This window comes from Dermacentor silvarum, chromosome 1, assembly GCF_013339745.2.
Source record: "Dermacentor silvarum isolate Dsil-2018 chromosome 1, BIME_Dsil_1.4, whole genome shotgun sequence".
NCBI classification, from domain to species: domain Eukaryota; kingdom Metazoa; phylum Arthropoda; class Arachnida; order Ixodida; family Ixodidae; genus Dermacentor; species Dermacentor silvarum.
In genome coordinates this window covers 386,834,228-386,859,157 of record NC_051154.1, presented here as the reverse complement: position 1 = coordinate 386,859,157, position 24,930 = coordinate 386,834,228, and the positions used below count along the sequence as shown (strand labels likewise).

At 49.0% G+C, this 24,930-nt stretch overlaps 1 protein-coding gene across 1 annotated transcript; it reads left to right on the top strand.

Annotated features, from left to right (window-relative positions):
- Positions 1 to 8,305: 8,305 nt before the first annotated feature.
- On the top strand, positions 8,306 to 14,891 carry LOC119446142 (uncharacterized). Its single transcript, XM_049663176.1, has 2 exons — positions 8,306 to 8,755; positions 14,874 to 14,891. Exons 1-2 carry the CDS (start codon positions 8,306 to 8,308, stop codon positions 14,889 to 14,891), a joined length of 468 nt encoding a protein of 155 aa, XP_049519133.1.
- Positions 14,892 to 24,930: the final 10,039 nt, after the last annotated feature.

Here is a 24,930-nt window from a genome sequence, read left to right as displayed (position 1 = left end):
ATTCAGCAATGACCTCTTTCAATCTTTTGACCTTGGTGAGTGAGTTGGTTTACTGCACATTCCTTGATTTCAGGAAAGCTTTCAACTTGGTCACGCATACTCTCTTACTACAGATGTTAGCTTTTCTTGGTATACACTCCACAATAGTATGTTGGGTCCATGACTCATGATGGGGCGAACTCATGTGCTAATAAATGGTTCGGTCTTACGGCGTCAGTGCATCATCTGGTGTACCCCAGGGGTCAGTTTTAAGGCCCCTATTATTATTATTTTGTATCAATGGCATAGTTCATGATGAAATTCAAAACACTGTGGGATTCAACACTGATGACGGTGTCTTTTATAGAAATGTCATAGCTGTATGTGATATCTCCTCTCTACAACATGACATGGATAGATACAGCCTTGGTGTAAAAAAAATTAAAATGCGCCTGAATCCTCAAAAGAGCCAACTTGTTTAATTTACACAAATGCGTTTACACGCATTCCTCTGTTATGTCCACTTATATTATTGAAAGTGCTCCTTTAAAGAAAGTACCCGAAATACATTGGTGTATACTTTTCCCAAAATTTCACTAGGTGTAAACAACTCAGGACTTGGGATGTTGCGGTGGAGAGGCGTTGGAGGGTGAGAGTGCCACCGGTGTTGCGCTGGAGGTGGATTCCCAAGATGCGAATTTGTCTAACCTCGGGGATGGGGTGTCCTGCGAGGGTGAGGTTGATTTGGGAGTGGTTTTCATGGTCACCGGACTGAGTCTTGCGGCAGAGGACTAGAAGTTGCGACTTGTCTGGTGAGCAGAGGAGACCGCACTGTCGGGCGTATCAGTGAACGATGTCAGCTGCCTGCTGGAATGCTTCTTCCTGGCAGCCCACCGATCCCCGTGTCGTTCTGATTGTGACATCGTCTGCATACATAGCGTGGTGTATGCCTGGTATGGAGCTGAGGTTAAGGAAGTTTTGTGTTTGACAAATGTTAGCCGAGCAGCACGTTTTGTAGCAAATAACAAGGAATTAAAGTTATCACTTCAATGTTATGTTTAGTGTGCTCTACTGTTACACAAAGTACGAAAAAAGAAAAGACTGACACACATGTGCACAACTGTGTGCACATTTTTCAGTCTTTTTTTGTCCTTTGTATAACAATAGCGCAGCAACCAAGTCTTCAGTCAACCAACTTCAGTCAACTAAGGGAACAGGGTGGCTTCAGGAAGAGATAGTCTATGATGGATCATACCCATGTCACCAATCAGGTAATTGAGAAATCTGCGGAGTACAATCAACCTCTCTATATGGCCTTCATGGAATATGAAAAGGCATTTGATTCAGTAGAGATACCAGCAGTCATAGAGGCCTTGTGGAATCAAAGAGTACAGGAGGCATACGCGACTATCTTGGCAAATATCTAAAAAGATTCCACAGCTATCTTGGTTCTCCACTAGAAAAGTAGAAAGTTACCTATCAAGAAAGGAGTCCGGCAAGGAGACACAATATCTCCAATGATATTCACTACATGCTTAGAAGTATTCAAGCATGCAGTGAATGGAAGCATGTAGACTGGGAAGGCTTAGGAGTGAGGATCAATGGCCATTATCCCAGCAACTTTCGGTTTGCAGATGACATTGTCCTATTCAGCAACAATGGGGACAAGTCACAACAAATGGTTGAAGACCTTAACCGAGAAAGTGTAACAGTGGGTTTGAAGATTAATATGCAGAAGATAAAAATAACGTTCAATAGCCTGGCAAGGGAACAACAATTCAGGATCGCCAGTCAGCCTCTACAGTCTGTAAAGGAGTACGTTTATCTAGGTCAATTACTCATAGGGGTCACTGATCTTGAGAAGGAAATTTACAAAAGTATAAAATTGGGTTGGAGTGCACACAACAGGCATCGTCAAATCCTGACTGGGAGCCCACCACTGTCACTGAAAAGAAAAGTGTACAATCATTGCATTCTACCGGTGATAACATATGTGGCAGAAACTTGGAGGTTAACAAATATGCTCAATAATAAATTAAAGACGGCACAACGAGCCATGGAATGAAACAAAAAAACAGGAGTAGTCGGAGATCGCAGGGAGAGGCTTTCATCCTGCAGTGGACATAAATATAGGCTGATGATGATGATGATTGTGGATGCCAAGAGATTTTAACCGGAGGGTGGCAGTTCCAGGAGGGAGACACAAGGCTTGCTTTTGCGCCTTCCCGAGAAGCACGTCGACCTTGTCTAGCTCCGCCGTGGTAAGGGTAGGTAGGGGGCTACATAGGCCACGCGGCTCACGATGGGGCTTGAGTGATGCGAAGTACATCATCCTCCTTGAGGACGTGGCGCCGGAAAGTGATCCTGCCAACCATCCTCAGAACTTGGAATGTTGCGGTAGTGAGGCGTTGGAGGGTGAGAGTCGGACAGATAAGGAACTTTATTGGTGTTCCTGAGGAACCGCTTTAGGGTACCTCCCTTTTCAGGGAGTCCCCGTCGCCGTCGCGGGCCGCACCCACGTCGGGGTCGGAAGATCGTGGTCCTCTGCCCTGTTGCAGGCCCTCTGGACAGCCCGTAGTTGTTCTGAGAGGGGGGTTTTACGTTGGACAGTGGGGTTCAACATTAGGGGCGAAGTGACTGAATCGGCCGCTGGAGGGGAATAACTCCGTTTGGAGCATGCGAAAGGCCGGCGATTGTGGTCTAGTGAGTTTAAGATGTGGTAGCGGAAACGCCCGCCGAGAAAGTTGATAATGTGCCAAGATTTCATGGAAGGTGAGGAGCAAATCCCTGTACAGTTCTAAGTCGCCGCCCGTGAGTCTACTGGAACCGCCGCGGTGTGTAAGACCTCGTGCACAGTCATTGGACAACTCATTGACGTTAACAACCTCAGAGTGTACATTGATTCCCATGTGGGCCGGGAACCATTTGATATGAAAACCAGCAGCCCCCTCTGTGCCGAGGACGGCCGCCGCAATCGCAGTGCTTACCTTTGTACAAACGTGCAACTGTCCAGAGGGGACGTAGATAGAATGGTAGAGAGGAGGTTTAGAATGGGTAGAACTGATGCAGCCACGAAACGAATGAATAACAAAGAGCCTTGCCACTCTTCACTCGCATACATGGGGGGAAGGATGGAAGAGGTGACGTAAATAAAGCAAACTTAGACGTAAGAAGGCAAGGAAACGATCCTGACACGACAACAGTCGCGGGCAAACAGAATAAATTTAAATTGAAGGTACGCTACGGCATGTGTCTACTATTTCTGAAATATAAACACCGTGCGAATTTGTCAAGCGGACAACTGACGTAGGACGCGCGGACGCAAAGCCGCATTAGACGAACCGCATCGTCTAGAAGACACTATATGGAAACAGCTGCCCATCAGATCAACACTTCTGTTCCCGCCGCGGTAGTTTTGTGGCAGTGGCATTGCTCGAGGTGGTGGGTTCGATCCCGACCGCATCAGGTGCATTTCGATGGGGACAAAATGCAAAAAACGCTCGTGTACTCTGATTTAAGTGCACATTAAAGTATCCCAGGTGATCAAACTTCAAGCGCAGTCCGCGACTGCCGCGTGCCTCATAAACAGATTGTGGGCTTGGCACGCAGAGCCCCATAAAATAAATTTCACACGTCTGCCACGATGTGTTACACCATGTGAGGCAATGGCAGTGATAATGTTCGTGCAGGCTATGAACAATGGCACACAACAACGCCTCAAGGAAACAGCTGTGTGCTCTGTGCACCACGTGGACAAGCACAAGTGGTGCATGTCCATAACATGCAAGTAACGATTAACATCAACTGTTTTTCTAGTACTGCACTATAAACGCTGATGAACTTAAACATTCGTCGTAATCATCACTGCCAATTATCGTGAATCAACGCAAACCGCACAGAAAGCTTCGCTTACATGGACTCCCACAGTGCGTGGGACCTGTATAATTTTTCTTCTGTCTTGTTTCCTTTATTCATTCTGAGTTGAGCTAATTGAAGAAAAATTCTGGCGAACAACTCTGACATTCTTTGTACACATTTCAAACTAACATGCTCATCGCGTAGAGCAGTGGTTCTCCTATGGGGGTCCGTGAAGCCATTTGTTGGGGCTCCACGAAATAGGGGTGTGCGAATATTCAAAAAGTTCCAATATTATCGAATATTAAATTTTTAATAAATGAATTCGATTCGAAACATTGATTTTCTGAAATGTTCGATTATTTGAAGCAAATCTAATATATTGCTGGCTATGCGGGAGAAAACACGGCTCTTAGCGTCTGTTTCTATCTATATTAGCATTTGTTTCTATCTATATAATAATCTAGAAATATTGGGGCGATATGGTGCTGAATTTTGTGATAAACTTGTGCTGTTGGCGAAATTTTGCCTGTAAAGCACACCTAGCCACTAAACGCCTAACTTTGCGAGAAAGCAAGCCTCTCATTAGCAAGGGCCACGGGTGTACGAGCAGAGAGGGTGCACGTTTTTTTTTTTTTTTTTTGCTGCGCCACCCCCAATTCTGAGCTTATAGCCTGAAAGCGAGTGCGATGAGTGACGACTGGCACAGGGTTAAATGCCTCCACATTTACAGGCATTTGATGCCTGTAAATATGGATGCCTGTAAATTTGATGCGCAGGCTGGCAAGGACAGCCCTAGTGTAATTTACTAAATTTTCCAAGTTAACATGAGCCAAATGATTTGGGAAATTGCCGCAAAAAAAAACACGGGACAAAAAGACAACACGAAGCGGTACTGACAACTGATGACTTAATGAAACGAACGCCGCGCTTACATAATTCAGACACGTGTGTGCACCCGAAAAGCAACGAGAAAACCAATAAGAACATAGAGCGACCTTCAACCAGGATGCGATACAAATGCTAAGATAAACGCTGATAGACTACTGAGGCACCGCACACGTGTGTATCACGTGGAAGGAAACAAAAGTTCTTTCATAGTAACAGCAACTGAAGGGGGGGGGGGGTGAACTAAAGCAATCACCATCCTTAAAGCGTCACATGGCCGCGGCCTCTACAATGTCTCTTTCCAGGGGGTCATTTTTTCTGCCGACAATCTCATTGTCTGGTAACATAGAAAAACAGCCCATGCAGCTATGGCAATGAATAGCCAAGTTCGGCGATCCTGCAGCCCCCAGGGAACGCTCATGCTCACGCAAGCGAATGTTAATGCACCTAGCGGTTTGTCCAATATAATATTTGTCTGTCTTGTTTGACCGGCTATTGTAACAGAAAGTGGAACACGGCAGGAACATGTCAGCAAGTTTCTACAGACACATCTGAGCACACTGATGCCAGTTGATCTTTACAAGAATAGGGGCTCTGACTTTTTGGTTGAAGAGCTAAAGGCTGGCATTCCAGGAGCTAACAGCACTTTGTCCATTGATGTGGAAGATCTGTTCTATTCGCTGCCGCACAATGAACTTTTTGGTCATGTTAGGGAACTCATTGACCTTGCAGGTGCCGTCGATTTCCAGAACCCTTGTGGTACATTTTCAGATACCTTTGTAGAGCTTCCGAGTTTTTACCTCAACAATTGTGTCCTTTGCTGATGAATTGTATGGGTCCAGTGTCGCGGGACGGCTTTGTGAAATTTTCCTTGCTACTTTTGACCGTGCGCTGAAGCATAAGCCGACTCATCCTTCCGTTTTGAGAATCTTCAGATACGTAGACAATTCTTATACATACTAAAACTTTCACCGGACTTTCACCTTGCAGAACTGGCTATCGAGATTTTGTCAATTTTTTTCCAGTTGCTCAAGCCAGCTGAAATTCACTCACGAGCTTCTGCACAATGGGTCAATCCAATTTTTAGATTTAAAGTTAGCTTTTCTTTCTGCTCACCATGCCTGCAGGGTGTTCGAGCCCATGTCGAAAAAAGCATTGCTGCCTTTCAATTCATCCCATTCAAAGCTCATGAAACGGGGTATAGCTTCATCACGTTTCAGATCAGTGCTTTTAAAATCTTGTTACCACAAGCAGCTTTCTAGTTTTCAACTTCAAGTGGGGCATCAGGAAAAGGCGGGTTTTCTGAGCTTTCTTTTACTTTCAGTTGCCGAATCACTGCTTGTTAAGTTTCAGAAATAGGACAAAGAACCATCAACATCTAATGAACAGGCTAGTAGGAAGTATTTTGCAGTAGTTCCCTACATACATAAGGTTTCCCATAATCTTAAAAATATTTCTGGTAAATATGGGGTTGATGTTGTCCTTTCAGCACATGGTAAACTTTCGAAGTTGTACAGCATGGTGAAAAAAGGGGAAACACAGGATCGGCTTCCTGTAAAATGAAGCATACAAATCCGCATGTGCCTTGCACAACACGTTTCACATATAAGATTCCACTTAAAATTAAATTATGGGGTTTTACGTGCCAAAACCAGTTCTGATTATGAGGCACGCCGTAGTGGGGGACTCCGGAAATTTAGACCACCTGGGGTTCTTTAACGTGCACCTAAATCTAAGTACACGGGTGTTTTCGCATTTCGCCCCCATCGAAATGCGGCCGCCGTGGCCGGGATTCGATCCCGCGACCTCGTGCTCAGCAGCCCAACACCATAGCCACTGAGCAACCACGGCGGGTAAGATTCCACTTAAGTGTGGCAGATATTATATCTGACAAACCAGTAGGTGCATTAACATTCCCTTGTGTGAGCATGAGCGTTCGCTGGGGGCTTCTGGAGGGTCGAACTGAGCTATTCATTGCCGTAGCTGCATGGGCTGCTTTCCTATGTTGTCAGACACCGAGATAATCGGCAGATAAATGACCTGCTAGAAAGAAACACTGTAGAGGCAGTGGCGACGCTTCATGGATGGCGATTGTGTTAGTTCATCATGCAGTTGCTGTTACTCAGAAATAACTTTTCTTTCCTTCCATGTGATACACACGTGTTCGGTGCATCAGCGTTTACCTTAGCATTTGTATGGCATCCTTGTTGAAGGTCGCTCTGTGTTTTTATTGGTTTTCTCGTTGCTTTTCGGGTACACATGTGTGTCTGATCCATATAAGCTCGGCGTCCGTTCCATTAAAAAAGCATTTGTCAGTACCGCTTCGTGTTCTCTTTCTTCGTCCCGTGTGTTTTTGCAGTAATTTCCCAAATCATGAATTATAAAGTGACTTACACCCACACTCTTCAAAGTTATGAGCCAAATACACAATGTTTTAGTATAACGGCTTACTAGTCTAGTTTTTTAACATTGACAATGTAATTGCAAAGTTCCAACATATCAAATCAACCCAACTTGCTAATAAATGTGCATATGGTTATTCAATATTTGAAGCTTAAGTATTCGCATTCGAAAACTTTGATATTCGCAGACCTGTAAAAACAGAAACAACTATTGTGCGTTTTTTAAGCCTTGACTCATTCCCAGTTCCAGGACCAGGGCCGCTAACTTGAACGCGTTTGAAAAGCCAACGTTCGGTTTCGTCTCACGCGAATGCGCAGGCCACATCGATATCGCGGCCTAGGCCAATCTAGGCCAATCACGTGAGGTGAAACCGAAAGTCGGCTTTTCGAATGCATACAAAATAGCGGCCCTGCTCTCGGAATTGCGGCAGCAATCCGCACAACATAATAAAGAAATAAAAGACCTCACAAAGTTCGTTGCCATTTTTTTCGTCGAAAAGAAAATAAACCAGGCAGATACAGTGCACTATACACTTGATTGTGATCTTTTGGCGCTAAGACAGGGTTGCCTGTGCTCTTTTCAACGCCAGCGGTCTGTGAGTTCTGCGGCGCGGGTTTTGCGCCGACTCCTTCGAGAGATGGCGCCACGCTGCGTGACCAGGCCGGCTGCGTCCGGCGTTTCGCAGATGTTTGTTTGGTCGAGACGCGACTTGCAACCAGGTTTAGTTTAAAACAGGTTTATTTCGGCTCAGCGTCACGGCACCAATCAGCTTTTCCGGTAGCCACTTGATGCTTGCATCTACGCTCGATTATGGGAGAGCCAGCAATTTTTTTGTCTTCTTTATTGCATTAGCTCACAATCGCACTGCTTTCGTTCTTTAATACTGGATACGTAGAGGACTTGAAAGCTAAAACCAACAGGCACTTAATTATTCAGCCAAACAAACACACATTGCCTCCAATAAACGTATAGTATTTCTGAGGAAGAAGATGCGGTCACTGACCAAGTCAAAGTAATACACAGAGACGTTTCGGGACCCGTACGGGTTCCTTGTTCACACTAAGCAGGCAAGAGCCGTAAGTCGCTTTTTATACTAAAATGTGACGTAATGAGCGGGTGTAGCTGGCAGGGAGATTGCCATCTGTCCTGTTGATAGTGTTCGTGTTCGTGTTCGTACGTGATGGTATCCTTCGACGTCAGAGCGCTCTTCACTTCCGTGCCTGTCGACTTGGCCGTAGCGGCGTGCACGAAGGTCCTGCTGGCGGACGAAACGCTCGCAGAGCGCACACCTTTGGAGGTACAGGACGTCTGCGAGCTGCTAGAATTTTGCCTAAGCAACACGTATTTCACCTACCGCAAGCAGTGTTATAAGCAGATCCACGGAACTGCCATGGGGGCTTCCATCTCCGTTACTACGGCCAATTTGGTCATGGAGCTAGTTGAACAGAAGGCCCTTGCCGACTTCGCTCCCGCGCCCAAGATATTCGTCCGCTACGTGGACGACTGCTTCCGCATCCTAAATAAGAATGATGCCCCACGGCTCCTGCGTGTTCTCAACTCGATAGAGGCAGCAATACAGTTTACCGCAGAATACGAGTGCGACAGCAGCCTTCCCTTCCTCGACGTCCAGGTGGGCCGAACCGGAAATAAGCTCTCGTTTGCTGTGCACAGGAAAGCGACGCATACCGGACACTACCTAAATTTTAATTCGTGCCACCCAGCTTGTCACAAGCAATCCGTTGTTTCTTCTCTGGTGACGCGGGCAACACGCATCTGTTCAAGTGACGACGAAATCAGGAAAGAACTTCAGACAATCCATCGCGAATTAATGACGAACGGGTACCCAAAGAAATTTATTAAGACTAATAAAGATCGTGTCCTCCATCCCAGGCCATCCCAGGGCAAGTCGTTCCGAAGACGCGCCGGCGTTCCATATGTTCCTGGGGTCAGCGAAGCTCTAAGCCGTATCTTTTCAAGGTATGACCTTCGCGTTGCGCACATGCCCGCCAACAAACTGAGAAATCAGCTTGTTAACGTGAAAGATCGATTAGACAGCAAGAGCTACCCTGGTGTTGTCTACAAGATACCATGCGCAGACTGCAGCTGCAGTTACATCGGCGAAACTGGCAACTTCACCAGAAGATTAAAGGAACATCGGAGGGACGTCTGCAACAACAAGAAAGCGTCGAACGCACTGGCAGAGCACGCCGATAATCCCGGTCACTGCATCAATTGGGATAACGCCACCATAATAGCCAAGGAGAAGAATCCGGCCACAAGACTACTATTAGAATCAGTGTTTATTCAGACCACGGAGGACACTATCAACAGGACTGTCATATGTAAGTGCCGCGAGGTGCCGCTAAAAGTTCGGAGCGGCCACCCAAGCTCCGGGAAGAAGAAGCGAACGGGTGCACGAGCACGGCGGCACGAGGCGCGAGCTCGCAGTGTTCGAGCCAGGCGGACAGCAGTTCCGAGCTCCTGGGGTGAACGAGACGAGCTCGCAGTGTTCGAGCCAGGCGGGCAGCAGTTCGGAGTTCCTGGGGCTAACGAGGCGAGAGGACCTGCCTGGCGAGACGTCCGTGGCAAGGTGCAGAGCATCGCGGAGCCGGGCGTGGACGAGGGCGTCCGAGGAAACAGGGCTCCTGCTGCCAGTGCTCGAGGCGCTGGCTGACCCGAGTGCCGCCGGTCCCTGAGCTGCTGCACCTGAGCTGTGCCCAGCAGCGTTCGTCTGGCACAGATGTTGCTGTGCTAGACGCGGTCCTCACGTGCGACCGCCGCACGTGGATTGCGAGCGGCGTACGAGCTGGCCACCGAGGTCGTGCTGTACAAGGCGTTCCCTGCCTGCTGCCGTTGCTGCTCCTGAGCGTGCCGAGCCCGAGAACCGTGCTGGACGGGGCCTGAACGTGTCGTCGTCGCAGTCGGCTCGAGCACGGGTGAATCTGCAGCGCCTTGGACGACGGAAGCGTGAGCCTCAAAACACGTGACTGTCACAGCCCGCTTATACTCGTGTGCTGTGCGTGTGTGGACACACTGACTGCCGTTACGCAGACCATCAGCTACCTCTGTATATATATTTTTAAGGTTCTTTTCCATTTTGATAAATGCTCCAAAACGACTCTCTGTCTTTCTTCCGCATCACTGCGCACTAGCGAAAGTGCCGAATAGTCCCAAACATCACAATTTCTGGCGTCCGCGACAGGACTAAGCTCGATTTCCATCCGTAAGAGCCGCACTTCGCTTGTGTGCAGTGTTCGGAAATGGACTGGGAGAAGTTTATCCCGATAGGCAAGGAGCTTGGCTTGTCAGGCAAAGAACTAAAAGAGTGGATTGACGAGCAGCATAACCGAGAGCGAGATAAACGAGCCGAGGACAGGGAAGCAGCGCGAGTCGCGCATGAACAGGAGATCGCTCGACTGACGGCGGAACGAACTCTGCTAGAGACTAGATGCCGTCTTGCAGAGCACGCGGCTGGAACGGTCGAAACCGTTAGAGAACGCGGGGACAACAGCGGTGAAGCATTTAGAAGTCCCCACAAGCTTATTCCACCCTACAACGAGGGCCGCGACGAACTCGATGCGTACATACAGCGCTTCGAGCGGGTAGCCACCAGCCAGGGATGGCCAAGCGACAAGTGGGCGCTATCATTAAGCTTGTGCCTGTCAGGCGAAGCTTTGAGCGTGGTCGGACGCATGTCTGCGGAGGATGCCACAGACTACCAAAAGCTGAAGCAAACTTTATTGCAAAGGTTCCGGTATACCGAAGAAGGATACCGCCAAAAGTTTCGCGAGGTTAAACCAGAGAATTCTGAGACCGGCCGGCAGTTTGCTGGTCGACTGCTCGGCTACTTTGATCATTGGCAACAGATGGCGAAAACAGAGAAAACTTATGAAGCCTTAAGAGATAAGATTGTATCAGAACAGTTTTTGCTACGTTGCGATGAGAGGCTTGCCATCTTCCTGAAAGAGCGAGGATGCCGTGACCTCGACAAGCTAGCCGAAGCCGCTGACCATTATTTGGAAGCGCAAGGCTTATCAAACCTAGCCAGAGGAAAAGAAGCAAGAGAAGCTAGTAAAGCAGCCTTGCAGAGCACGAACTGTGAAAGAGAGGCCGAAAAAGAAAAAGTTCGGTGCTTTCTATGTGGCAAGCAAGGACACCGTGCGGCAGATTGTTGGACGCGGTCAAAAGGACCGAAGTCGTCCTCGTCTTGCTGGAAATGCAGGAAGCATGGCCATAAAGCTGACGAGTGCCCAAACACAAAGAGCAGAAACAAGGAGGCGGCAAGTGCTATTGCTGACTGCGACCGGATGCCTGCCACCAGGAATGACGAATACCCGGCTTCTACATTCAAAACAGAAGAGAAATCAAGCCCATCTGATGGAAAATATATTTGTCTTGGTCTTATGACGCAAGAGATGCCGACGGCAACCGGATATCTCGATGGACATCCGGTGACGCTGCTGAGAGATTCCGGTTGCAATACTGTGGTCGTCAGGCGTTCACTGGTACCGGAAAAGAATTTCACCGGTAACATGCGTACTGTTTACCTTCTGGACGGTTCATCTAAGCAGCTTCCAGAAGCGAAGGTCTACGTAGACTCTCCTTTCTTCCGAGGAACGACGCTGGCACTCTGCATGGAAAAGCCACTCTATGACGTTGTTCTTGGGAACATCAATGGGGTGCTCCACCCCACTGGTTCTGACATGTCTCGTGACCCGTCGGGTGTTTCAAGAGAGCATAAAGAGTCGGCACCAGCAGAGGAGCCTGTTCGAGACCACAGCGTGTCCCAATATAGGGCGACCTGGAGCGCAGCTACAACAAGGGGAACCAAGGAAACGAAGTTACCTGCTGCTTCCAACGCACTAGATGTAAGTCCACAAGTTCTGGAAGAGTTGCAGCGAGGCGACCATACCTTGGAGGGTTGTTTTTCGTTGATCGGGAAGGCAACGACAAAGCGATCAGCAAACATAGAATTTGTTTTGACCAAGGGGATTCTTTACCGACGCTACAGATCTCTTACGAGAAAGGAAGTAGACCAACTGGTTATTCCCCAAAGCCTGCGCCAGTTCGTCCTTAAGATGGCGCACGAAGGACTTTTGGCCGGCCACCAAGGTGTCAAACGCACCACTGACAGAATACTAGAAGAGTGCTATTGGCCAGGCGTTCAGGCTGAGGTGACACGATTTGTGCGCTCATGTGACATCTGTCAGCATGCTGTTCCGAAGCACCTAGTCGGACGCGTCCCCCTAGGGAACATGCCAGTGATTGACACGCCATTCCAACGTGTGGCGATTGATGTAATCGGGCCACTATCACCGACATCGGCAAAAGGAAACCGATATATCCTGACAATGGTGGATTGCGCAACGTGCTATCCTGACGCCGTTGCATTGCCAAGTATTGAAACAGAGAGGATAGCAGAAGCTTTGGTCGAAATGTTCTCGCGTGTGGGAATACCTCGGGAAATCGTGAGCGACCGAGGCGGCTCGTTCATTTCAAGCTTAATGCGAGAACTTGGCAGACTACTCTCCTTCCGACGATTGCCTACAATACCAAAGCACCCTATGGCAAATGGCCATGCTGAGCGCTTCAATGGCACCTTAAAGCAAATAATACGGCGCATGTGCCAGGAAAGTCCACAGAATTGGGACAGATACTTGGTGCCATTATTATTCGCTTATCGAGAAGTGCCTCAGTGGAGTCTCGGCTTTTCTGCTTTCGACCTACTGTATGGTCGGTACATTAAAGGACCAATGGCCATACTAAAGGAATTATGGACACGAGCAACTCTTGATGAAAAAACAAAGACAACATATGGTTATGTTATGGAGCTTCGCGATCGTTTGCAGGAGACTTGCAGAATTGCTCAAGAAGAGCTACAGAAAGCCAAGCTGCCACAGAAGAAATGTTACGATCGCAAAGCCAAGCCACGTCAGTTCTGTGCCGGAGACAAGGTTTTATTACTGCAACCCTCGGAAAACAACAAGCTAACTCTAACGTGGCAAGGCCCATTCCCGGTATTAGCGAAACATAGTGAAATCGACTATGTTGTTGACCTAGGCACCCGCACCAGTATGTTCCACATCAACCTCCTTAAGAAGTATGAGGAGACACCACCTTCGACGGACACGGCGGGACGCGCGGCTGCCACGTTGCAGAGTTGCAGATACAACAACCGCAAGAGAAACCGGAACTACCATTGTCTCCACTAGAACAACGTGAGACCTACCGTGACGTCAAAGCCGCCAACACCTTGACTCGTGAAGCGAGAAGCACGTGGACCGAGAGGGCCATGCTCTCGTGTGGACATACCAGAAATCCCACGTCTATCTCTTCGGCAAGCAATTTGTACTTCAGAGGGGTGACTTACCACTCGTCTACAAGAATTGGCAGAATATATAACGGGCAGCGAAAATGTAGGCGCTGACTATATGAGCAGAGTGTGAACTTACAGCGTCAGGTGCGCCGACTGCATTTATTGCGTTTGTGACCACCTTATGAACTACTTATGTGTGTGTGGAACAACTGTTACATGTGAACACTTTGTGCCTTACGGACTGCGAACTTTACCCATGCACGTGCTTCGAAAAGTTGTTTAAATGAAACAACTTTCTAAAGTGGGGGGTAAAATGTCATATGTAAGTGCCGCGAGGTGCCGCTAAAAGTTCGGAGCGGCCACCCAAGCTCCGGGAAGAAGAAGCGAACGGGTGCACGAGCACGGCGGCACGAGGCGCGAGCTCGCAGTGTTCGAGCCAGGCGGACAGCAGTTCCGAGCTCCTGGGGTGAACGAGACGAGCTCGCAGTGTTCGAGCCAGGCGGGCAGCAGTTCGGAGTTCCTGGGGCTAACGAGGCGAGAGGACCTGCCTGGCGAGACGTCCGTGGCAAGGTGCAGAGCATCGCGGAGCCGGGCGTGGACGAGGGCGTCCGAGGAAACAGGGCTCCTGCTGCCAGTGCTCGAGGCGCTGGCTGACCCGAGTGCCGCCGGTCCCTGAGCTGCTGCACCTGAGCTGTGCACAGCAGCGTTCGTCTGGCACAGATGTTGCTGTGCTAGACGCGGTCCTCACGTGCGACCGCCGCACGTGGATTGCGAGCGGCGTACGAGCTGGCCACCGAGGTCGTGCTGTACAAGGCGTTCCCTGCCTGCTGCCGTTGCTGCTCCTGAGCGTGCCGAGCCCGAGAACCGTGCTGGACGGGGCCTGAACGTGTCGTCGTCGCAGTCGGCTCGAGCACGGGTGAATCTGCAGCGCCTTGGACGACGGAAGCGTGAGCCTCAAAACACGGGACTGTCACAGCCCGCTTATACTCGTGTGCTGTGCGTGTGTGGACACACTGACTGCCGTTACGCAGACCATCAGCTACCTCTGTATATATATTTTTAAGGTTCTTTTCCATTTTGATAAATGCTCCAAAACGACTCTCTGTCTTTCTTCCGCATCACTGCGCACTAGCGAAAGTGCCGAATAGTCCCAAACATCACAAGGACAGATGGCAATCTCCCTGCCAGCTACACCCGCTCATTACGTCACATTTTAGTATAAAAAGCGACTTACGGCTCTTGCCTGCTTAGTGTGAACAAGGAACCCGTACGGGTCCCGAAACGTCTCTGTGTATTACTTTGACTTGGTCAGTGACCGCATCTTCTTCCTCATCATGTTACCTGACCAGACGAACTTTCGTCGAATTCTTGACTACGTATAGTATTTCTATTAGGGTGCCCCGATGTGCATCTCCTTCCCCGCTCTGTGCAGGGTGGCGACATTCTGTGAAGGGGTCGATGCCAACAGAAGCAGGAAACCAGTTTTCTCGACGCGCTCTGCCATTTTCAATCTCGCTTCAGACGACCGGCGTAGATGTGCGTGGTCAGCAGCTGTCGTACGACTAGCCAGCCTTGCTGTGACTACTGTAACGTGACTGGCTGCGAGGACGCTAAGTAGCTTTTTGAGATGATCGCCACGTGTTCGTCACGATGATGCTGATCTCCTAAAGCATGACATATACCCACAGCGGGGATTGGCCAAGAAGCGGGCGGTACATTTAAAGTAAATAAGAAATAAGAAATGAAGAAAACCCGCCGGGGTGGCTCAGTCAGCTAAGGCGTTGCGCTGCTGAGCACGAGGTCGCGGGATCGAATCCCGGCCCCGGCGGCCGCATTTCGATGGAGGCGAAATGCAAAAACGCCCGTGTGCTTGCGTTGTAGTGCACGTTAAAGAACCCCAGGTGGTCAAAATTAATCCGGAGCCCTCCACTACGGCGTGCCTCATAATCAGAACTGGTTTTGGCACGTAATACCCCAGAAAGAAGAAGAAATGAAGAAATACAAGACAGAGAGAGAGAGAGAAACGGGGTGGGAAAGGCAGGGAGGTTGGCCCAGGGGGAAGGGTAAGGGAAATGAAAGACGGAAAGAATAGCGGAAAGAAAAAGCAGTCACAAAAAAGGAAAAAAAAAGTACAGGAGGGTGGAATCGTCCGTGACAACTATAGTCTCTCAGATAGTGCACTTGAACACAATATAAGCATTCTCACGGTCGCAGCCGGTCCTGGCGTAACACGGTGTGCGCCAGTTTCCTTTACGCAAGGGGTCTCCGAACATTTAGAGCGCAGCTCTTAGGCACCCGTTCCTGCGGGGACCGTCGACGTTGTCGGCATCCCTCGTAACCGAGCGAACGAGCACAGCATAGGATGAAAGAGCGAATGCGGAGCGCAGTGGGGGATGACAGACGGCGATAGAGAAGACAGCACGAGGAGGAGGTTGCAGCGGAACCATGAGGCGGAAAGCGGAGGAGGAGGGTATGGTGAAAGCATGAGAAGAAAAGCGCAGCACCGCGCAAGACGGGCTCTGCGGCAACGACTGCTACGAGATAGCAATCCAGGCATTTCCTGCTAACTCCATCCTTACATAGATCTCGCTTAAACCACAGTCATCCCATATGTAGCACGCATTATCACCGGGATATCTGCAATGAATACTTTGTTCTTCCCAGACGGTTGCCTTGTTGTAATTGCTTTGTTTTTAGTTTATTAAACACATAAGCATTTCTATGCTTACCCAACGAGAAAACTCTCCGTCCATCCTTCCATCCGTCCTTCCGTATAAGACGATCGCTTTCAAGATAGAGGCCGCAGCAGCGAGCCACTTTACCTTTGTGCTGCCTGTCCCTCCAACGCGAACGAAGCAGTGAGAACACAGCGCTCACGAAGGTCTCAGCACACGCTGCGCCCTGCCCCTTTCGCAGATCGTTTTCAAGATATAGGCCCGTGTGTTTCTCTTCAACACGAAGCGGCGAAAACAGTGCACGGAGCTATCAGCAGTCGGCACTTAGTCCGCTTCACAGATCACTTTCAAGATACAGTCCGCGCGGCCATGCCAGAGTACTTTTGATCGGGCCGTGCCGCCGCCAGAGTCATTTGATCACAGTTCATAATGGTTCGACACGGATGGACAAGGCGTTAAAGAGCGAAAAGCGCGGCTTATGATGATCGGAACGTCATCAGTGCACCCGGCTCCACCACCTGCAGTACTTTGCCTGTGTTATCAATGCATCTTGCGGTGCCATCCGCACCAGTTGGTGTCGCAGGCGCGCTTTCGTTAGTACTAGCCTGATCAAGTGTTGTAACACTGATAATGACACCGGGCTGCATGGAGATGAGCAAGTGGCACAATACTTAGACAACTCCCAGAGGAGTTTCTGTGTGAAATTTTTTGCCATTCTCTTGGAGTCCCCTCACCGTCATCATCATCATATAAGAAAAATTACCGCCCAAGCACTCCGTACAGATGGTTAACCTGCAAAGCTGAAACGTGCTGCCCCGTGAAGTTCGCAAGGCGGATTCACTTGAAACGAATTCTCAGTATGACATCAGTTTCGAGATATTAATTCCCGAACTTTGCGGAGAAATTCACTGTCGTTCCACTAACTTTTTAACAAAAATGTACTTTCATGCATTGAAGCACAAAATTAACTGGTACGCAAATGTATTTCTCCGCAAACTGGTGACATTCTGAGAATTTCTTCCAGGTGGATCCGCCTTGCTAAGTCCATGGCTAGAATGTGTAAATTGGAATATGGACCATATGGTAATTAGTTCAAAACTTAATTAGTAGTTTTTGTTAATTTGTCAATGACGCATTTCGATTTTCTTGGCCAAGTAATATCCGCCTCTTCGAGTGGGTCAGCTCATGAAGTATAATTGTGCTATCTGCACAGGCAACTTCTAAAATTTTTTAATGTGTTCGCTGAAACACCCGGTATACCATACGCTTTTACATGGCCATGACCTGCCCACCTCCATTTCTTTCTCTTAATCAACTAGAATACCCGCTTGTCATATGTAAGAGGCCGCCTGCGGCGCAAAAAAGAAGAGCACGTGAAGCACAGTGTTCGGAACGGCACGAGCTCTCAAGGCGCGTGAGCCGAGACGTGATCGGGGGATGAACGGCGCTGTCGGGGGATTATCGACGTGGCTCCGGGCTAGGAAGGTCGCATCGCCAGCTCCGCTCTGGCGACGGGAGACTTGGGGGTCTGGCCGAGTCCGTGACGTTGGCCGTCCATGGTGTGGCCGTCGACCTCGGCAAGTTCGAGTGAGGCTCCTGGACTGGCTGCAGCCTCTCACGGCAGGACCGGGCACCCCAGAGAGGACCCCTCTTCCACGGCAGACCGGCACGTTTGATGATCCCCGGAACGCCACGTCGGCACTCGGGAAAGAAGCTGGACGGAAGCGGCGGCCGAGCACGTCGCTAGGCCTAGCCCGTCACTTCTCCCGGCCACGTCAGCAACAGCGACCGGGTCAAACAGGCTTCGAAGATGAGCGGGTGAACGGACCGACGTCTGCAGCAAGCTTTATGCGACGGTCGGCGAAAAGACAACGACATTGAGAAAGGATCAACGAGATTGCCGCCGGGAAAATACGAGCAACAGCGACGAACTGAGTGAGAGATATTTGTTCTTATAGGGTATAGTGAACTAGATAGGGGTAGTGGGACGAGGGCGATCCGGGAGCCGAGGTCGTTTGTACGGAAACCGGCAGGCGGCGCTGCTGCGCCTTTCACCTGAACCGCCCCGCAGTGCGCGCTTATTCGCCGCGCACTCATCGGAAGAGTACGATAGATCTGAAGCTCATGCTTGACTCATGAATGCTTACAGTGCTCACAGTGTCAGCAAAAGGAGAATAAATATATTTCTACAGTGTTGTCTATAGTGAATAAGCAGTAAAAAACGATGTACAGCGCGAAGGACAAGGGCTGAGAGACAACACACACACAGCGCAGTGCGTTTCGTCTCTCTCGGTTCCTATCCTTCGCGCTGGATATCGTTTTTTACCATGGATTACCAACTAGCCCAAGCAACCACTTTGTGTAAATAAATATTTTTGTCTCAAAAGCTCCCAGCCATGGAATTTTAGGTACAAATCCGCCTATGAGAAAGTTCGCGGAACTACGCGTGGCTACTCGGAATGAACGGGTGTACCAGTACATCGAAAGGGTACCGCCGGGGCCGTGATTGCAAAAAAATAAGAAGAAAAAAGAAGAGATAGAGGGGCTCTGAAGGAAGGTACGAAACCATTTTATTCAGGACAAACCCTCAGATCACAAAAGCGGCGTCAAAACAAAACCAGGCCCCTAGGTCATCCTATCTCTGTGGCTTTGCGCTTCTCGAGCTGTTAGTACCTTATAAGAAGTGGAGTCGCGTGAGGACTTAGAAAGAAACAATTCTCATGCTTACTTAATCCTTGTGAGCGTCGCATCCAACATCATTGGGGCAGAGGAAATTACTTTTACAAGAGCCACAACATCGCAGATGCTGTTCGTGTGCAGCTCTAAAATGTTGAAACATTCTGTGAATATGTTCTCAAGAGCTTCAATAAATGAGTACAAATCTTGCGACGGATACAAAAGTCCACCCCAGTCACACTGCTGAGTGTACCTTGAGGGTAACAGGTGTGGCTTCTGTTCGGCTGACGAGGAGAATGTACTCACATAAACAACAGTTAAGTTTTAGGACGCATTTTCTTGCTACGTAGCCTGCTACGTAATATATAAGCCGCGAGTCACTCCTCTCCATTACTAATGATGAGTGGCTAGCACGGGGAGCTTCTACTATGGCTAGAGACTCTTCAGCTTCTTCTAACCTCCCTTAGGCGAGCAGCTCATCAACACTGTTTGGAGAAATATAGGGAGTTTTGTCGTCCACGCTGAGAAGTGCATTTATGATTTCAGGGGTGACACCGTCCACACTTCTTTCCATGTTGTAAAATGACAAACAGTTCACTGTGATAAGAAACTGATCTGGCGAGGGGTGGGCATTACAGCCGCTGGACTGGCGGATAATGCCAAACACGTGCTCTACGGAGTCGGTGCTGAGACGAGCAGTTATCAAGTGATTGAACCCTACATTCTCTGCCATGTACTCTAGGAGAGACAATGTACTGGCAATAGTGACTCTCAGCCCTGTCGCTGTGGAGTTCCAACCTGCCTGCTCCCTTGCAAACTTGCAATGAATTATGTGCTACCTCCAGCACCTGCTTTGCCTTGCCCATCGTCCGTGACACACTCTCACATACGAGCGTCTTTGGTATGTACGTGCGGCAAATTACTGCACTAGGGCTCTCGCCGTAGTTCATCAGCACAGTCTTCTCAACGCCGGCAGTCTTTTCCTCACTGTCCAACGAAGGCAAAACCACGGCCGGACTGGAGAGGCGCGCGCGCTCGCGCGCCTCTCCAGTCCGGCCGTGGCAAAACATACCCAACACCATCATAGTTCGGAAACGTGAGCAGTGCTCAGTGGGTTTGGGAATTTCACTCAGCACAAATACGCTATTCTCAGCGCCGTCACCTATTTATAGTTTCACTGGTCTGCAGGTCGTCCTCTCTCAGGCACCGCCTTTTTGTCTGGTCGGCATGGGGATGTAAGGCAGCCCTTTTCCTTGTGGGCCGTTCGCGCGATGGATTTTTCGAAAGGTACATGGGGAGATTAGGCAGAATCGTGGGCACGGCGTCTGTCGAGAGAGAGGGCTTTCCGCGTGGTGTACGTACCTCTTTGCCTTCGATCGTACGTGATCTCTCAGTACATACTTTCCTTCAAAATGAAGCTCGCATACGGCGTAAGTGGCATCCAGCGGCTTGTCCTTGCGGTGTAGATTCCGCTCCCATGTCACGCGCATTTCTTCATCCTCGGGGACACTGAACAGAGACAACTTCAGGGCATCTTTCACTCTGCTATACCCAGTCTTACAAACAGGCGCAAATAAATAGTTCAGTAAATTCAGTAATTCAGTCAATCGGCCAACTCAACGCGCACATGCCACCAACAAAACCGCGCACGTGCAACTGCAATCGGTAAACACATCGGGGCCTCTCCCAACGCGTGCGGCGGGGATGCGGCTTCAGGTGAAAGGCGCAGTGGCGCCACCACACGACGTGCGAATATTTCCGTGTGTTTGGCCTCGCCGGCGCTGCCCCTATCCGCTCTCCCTCGACCCACTACCCCTATCTAGTTCACTATATTATAGGGAGATACCAGTAGGCCAGAGTTGCCAGACTCTCGTGCGAGAAACGCCCAGAATTAGTGTAGGCGTAGTTAAGGACATGTTTAGTGTGTATTAGTTCATTAGGTTGTATTTTTGTTAGCATTTATTTATTCATTGTCTTTTAGTTCAGTGTGTATTTGAGTTTTTGGTTTGAGGTTTTTTGGTTAGAGTGTGATTAAATATCTGCTTGCTGTGTCACCATGCCTCTTCCCTCTCCATCTCTCATAACACCCGCACGCTCCCGAGATCGGTGACGAAAAAACACATCACAATTGGCGAGCCTGCCAGGATCCATCCCGGATTCTATCTTAGCCCAGTCACCGATACTCGGGAGCAGCCAAGATGGAGGGGAACGTTTGGCGGCGATAGCAAAGGATTTAAACCTGTCAAAGGACGAGACCATGACATTTTTTGAGTACACTCGACAAGAGAAAGAGAAGGAGCATTAACGAGCACGCGTAGAGCGTGAACAACAGCACAAAATCGAGAAAGAAATTCTAGAACTAAAGATAAGACTAGCGGAGATGGGCGCGGGTTCTCGCGAAGGAACGAGTTTACCCGGATCGGCGTCATCCGACTCAGCTTCTTCCAGACCAAAACGGATTTGCCCTAGAAAATTAATGGCTCCTTTTGACGAGCGAAGAGACGACTTGGATGCATATTTGCATCGGTTCGAGAGAATAGCGGTAGGGCAAGGCGGGGAGAAGAGCGAGTGGGCTAACGCCTTAAGCCTATGTTTGGTGGGTGAAGCTTTGAGTGTATATGGGCGCATGACAGCAGAAGAATCGTTAGACTACGACAAGGTGAAAAATACGTTATTACAGAGATTTAGGTTGACGGCAGAAGGGTTTCGGGAGAAGTTTCGGTCGTGTAAGCCCGAAGACTCTGAGACAGGCAAACAGTTCGCGTGCCGACTAACTAACTATTTTGAAAGGTGGATAGAGCTTTCGGAAACGGAAAAGACATATGAAGCAATCCGCGATAAGATTGTGGGTGAGCAGTTTCTTGCCAGATGTAGCAAAGAGTTAGCAATATTTCTGAAAGAAAGAAAATTGCAGACGGTGAAAGAAATGGCAGAACAAACGGACCAGTTTGTAGAGGCGCAGGGATTGGTAAACCTAGGGAATAGTGTTAGAGATGCTCCCACTGCAGAGGACGATGAGCCGAGAGAGAGATCCCAAATGGGTGGGCGCAGGGCCCAGCAGAGATGTTTCCTAAGTGACCGTCTCGGTCATCAAGCAATACATTGTCGTGTAGGACGCGATGACCAACACCAGCGGAAATATTGCGAATGGTGCAACAGGAGTGGGCATAACACTGAAGAATGTAGACAAAGAACGGAAAAAGTTCTAGCCATCACAGCACCTAATGATACTGACGAGGCGGACAGGTTCTTAGAAAAGGACAAATTAGAAGTGGTAAGCGTAGCCATTGTCGATAAGAAAGAGCAAGACACGCCAGTAGTAGAAGGAAAAGTAGAGGGGAAGAGGGCTACCATATTAAGGGACACGGGCGCTAACACCGTACTAGTAAGGAAAAGTTTAGTACATCCAAAGAATATGACTGGAAAGGTGAAGCCTGTTATGTTAGTCAACAGATCCGTGAGATGCCTCCCAGAAGCTCAGATTCATATATGCACGCCCTATTATACAGGAATGGTGACAGCCAGGTGCGTAGAAGATCCTCTATATGACCTAATTTTAGGTAATGTATCCGGAGTGAGGCGAGTAGAGGACCCAAAGAGGCAAAGTGAACCTCCTCAACCCAGCGGACCTAGGAACTGCGCTGGCAGTAAGGAGAGTAAAGCGCAAGAGGCCAACACGCCTACAGTAGTGAAGCAACTTGGCTTATCAATTGAAGAGCTGGGGAGACAGCAGAGAGAGGATCAAACACTTAGGTACGCGAGGCGAAGAATCGGGGGAAGACCTATGAGAGAAGGAAACAGGTCAGGAGTTTTTATGAACTAAAAGATGGCCTGATATATAGGACGCTTTGGAGCGAGGGCGAATGCAGGAGGCAATTGATGCTGCCCATGCAACATAGACGAAGCCTTTTGGAAAAGGGACATGTGAATGGTCATAGAAATAAAAAACAGCTGGCAACAACACTAACGAAAATGGTATTTTGGCCAGGAATACACCGGGATATACAAAGTTTTGTGAGACGGTGCTATAAACCCAATGAAAGACCAGGTAGTGGTTTAGTACTGTGAACAATGTATAGTCTCTTTGGTGAGTGGCTTCACAACTTCATAACATTGCGAACAATTGAGGGCAGTGTATTCTGTGGTGCGAACAATGAACTCATGAGTGTTGTGAACAGTGCAATTAGTGAAACGTGCGCTGCAGTGCAGTGAAGTGTGGTGATAAATGGTAAGCGGCGACGAAGCACAGAGAAGCAACCAAGTCACAAGAGTCAAGTTCACCACCAAGAAAGAAGGCGGACAGTAGGCAGTTTTTTGAGAAAAAACTCTTGAAAGGGGACCCATGTCATATGTAAGAGGCCGCCTGCGGCGCGAAAAAGAAGAAGAGCACGTGAAGCACAGTGTTCGGAACGGCACGAGCTCTCAAGGCGCGTGAGCCGAGACGTGATCGGGGGATGAACGGCGCTGTCGGGGGATTATCGACGTGGCTCCGGGCCAGGAAGGTCGCATCGCCAGCTCCGCTCTGGCGACGGGAGACTTGGGGGTCTGGCCGAGTCCGTGACGTTGGCTGTCCATGGTGTGGCCGTCGACCTCGGCAAGTTCGAGTGAGGCTCCTGGACTGGCTGCAGCCTCTCACGGCAGGACCGGGCACCCCAGAGAGGACCCCTCTTCCACGGCAGACCGGCACGTTTGATGATCCCCGGAACGCCACGTCGGCACTCGGGAAAGAAGCTGGACGGAAGCGGCGGCCGAGCACGTCGCTAGGCCTAACCCTTCACCTCTCCCGGCCACGTCAGCAACAGCGACCGGGTTAAACAGGCTTCGAAGATGAGCGGGTGAACGGACCGACGTCAATGCAGCAAGGTTTATGCGACGGTCGGCGAAAAGACAACGACATTGAGAAAGGATCAACGAGATTGCCGCCGGGAAAATACTAGCTACAGAGACGAACTGAGTGAGAGATATTTGTTCTTATAGGGAGATACCAGTAGGCCAGAGTTGCCAGACTCTCGTGCGAGAAACGCCCATAATTAGTGTAGGCGTAGTTAAGGACATGTTTAGTGTGTATTAGTTCATTAGGTTGTATTTTTGTTAGCATTTATTTATTCATTGTCTTTTAGTTCAGTGTGTATTTCAGTTTTTGGTTTGAGGTTTTTGGTTAGAGTGTGATTAAATATCTGCTTGCTGTGTCGCCATGCCTCTTCCCTCTCCATCTCTCATAACACCCGCACGCTCCCGAGATCGGTGACGAAAAAACACATCACAGTCAACATCACACTCTAACCAAAAAAAAACCTTAAACCAAAAACTCAAATACACTGGCAGGCTCGCCAATTGTGATGTGTTTTGTCACCAATCTCGGGGGCGTGCGGGTGTTATGAGAGATGGAGAGGGAAGACGCATGGCAACACAGCAAGCAGATTTTAATCCCACACAAACTCAAAACTCTCAAACTAAAGACTCATTCAAACTAGAATGCACTGAACTAAAACACAATGAACAAATAAATGCTAACAAAAATACAACCTAATGAGCTAATACACACTAAACATGTCCTTAACTACACCTACACTAATCCTGGGCGTTTCCCACGAGAACGTCTGGCAACTCTGGCCTACTACAAGAATGGATCGTTCTTGCGGAGTTCGTGCTCGTTGCTCGTCTTCTCCCGGCGGGGATCTCGTTGGATCTTTCTTAATGTCGTAGCCTAACTTTTTTAACAAAAATGTACTTTCATGCATTGAAGCACAAAATTAACTGGTACGCAAATGTATTTCTCCGCAAACTGGTGACATTCTGAGAATTTCTTCCAGGTGGATCCGCCTTGCTAACTTCATAGCTAGAATGTGTAAATTGGAATATGGACCATATGGTAATTAGTTAAAAACTTAATTAGTAGTTTTTGTTAATTTGTCAATGACGCATTTCGATTTTTTGGGCCAAGTAATATCCGCCTCTTCGAGTGGGTCAGCTCATGAAGTAGAATTGTGCTATCGGCACAGGCAACTTCTAAAATTTTTTAATGTGTTCGCTGAAACACCCGGTATACCATACGCTTTTACATGGCCATGACCTGCCCACCTCCATTTCTTTCTCTTAATCAACTAGAATACCCGCTATGGCTTTTACTCTCCGATA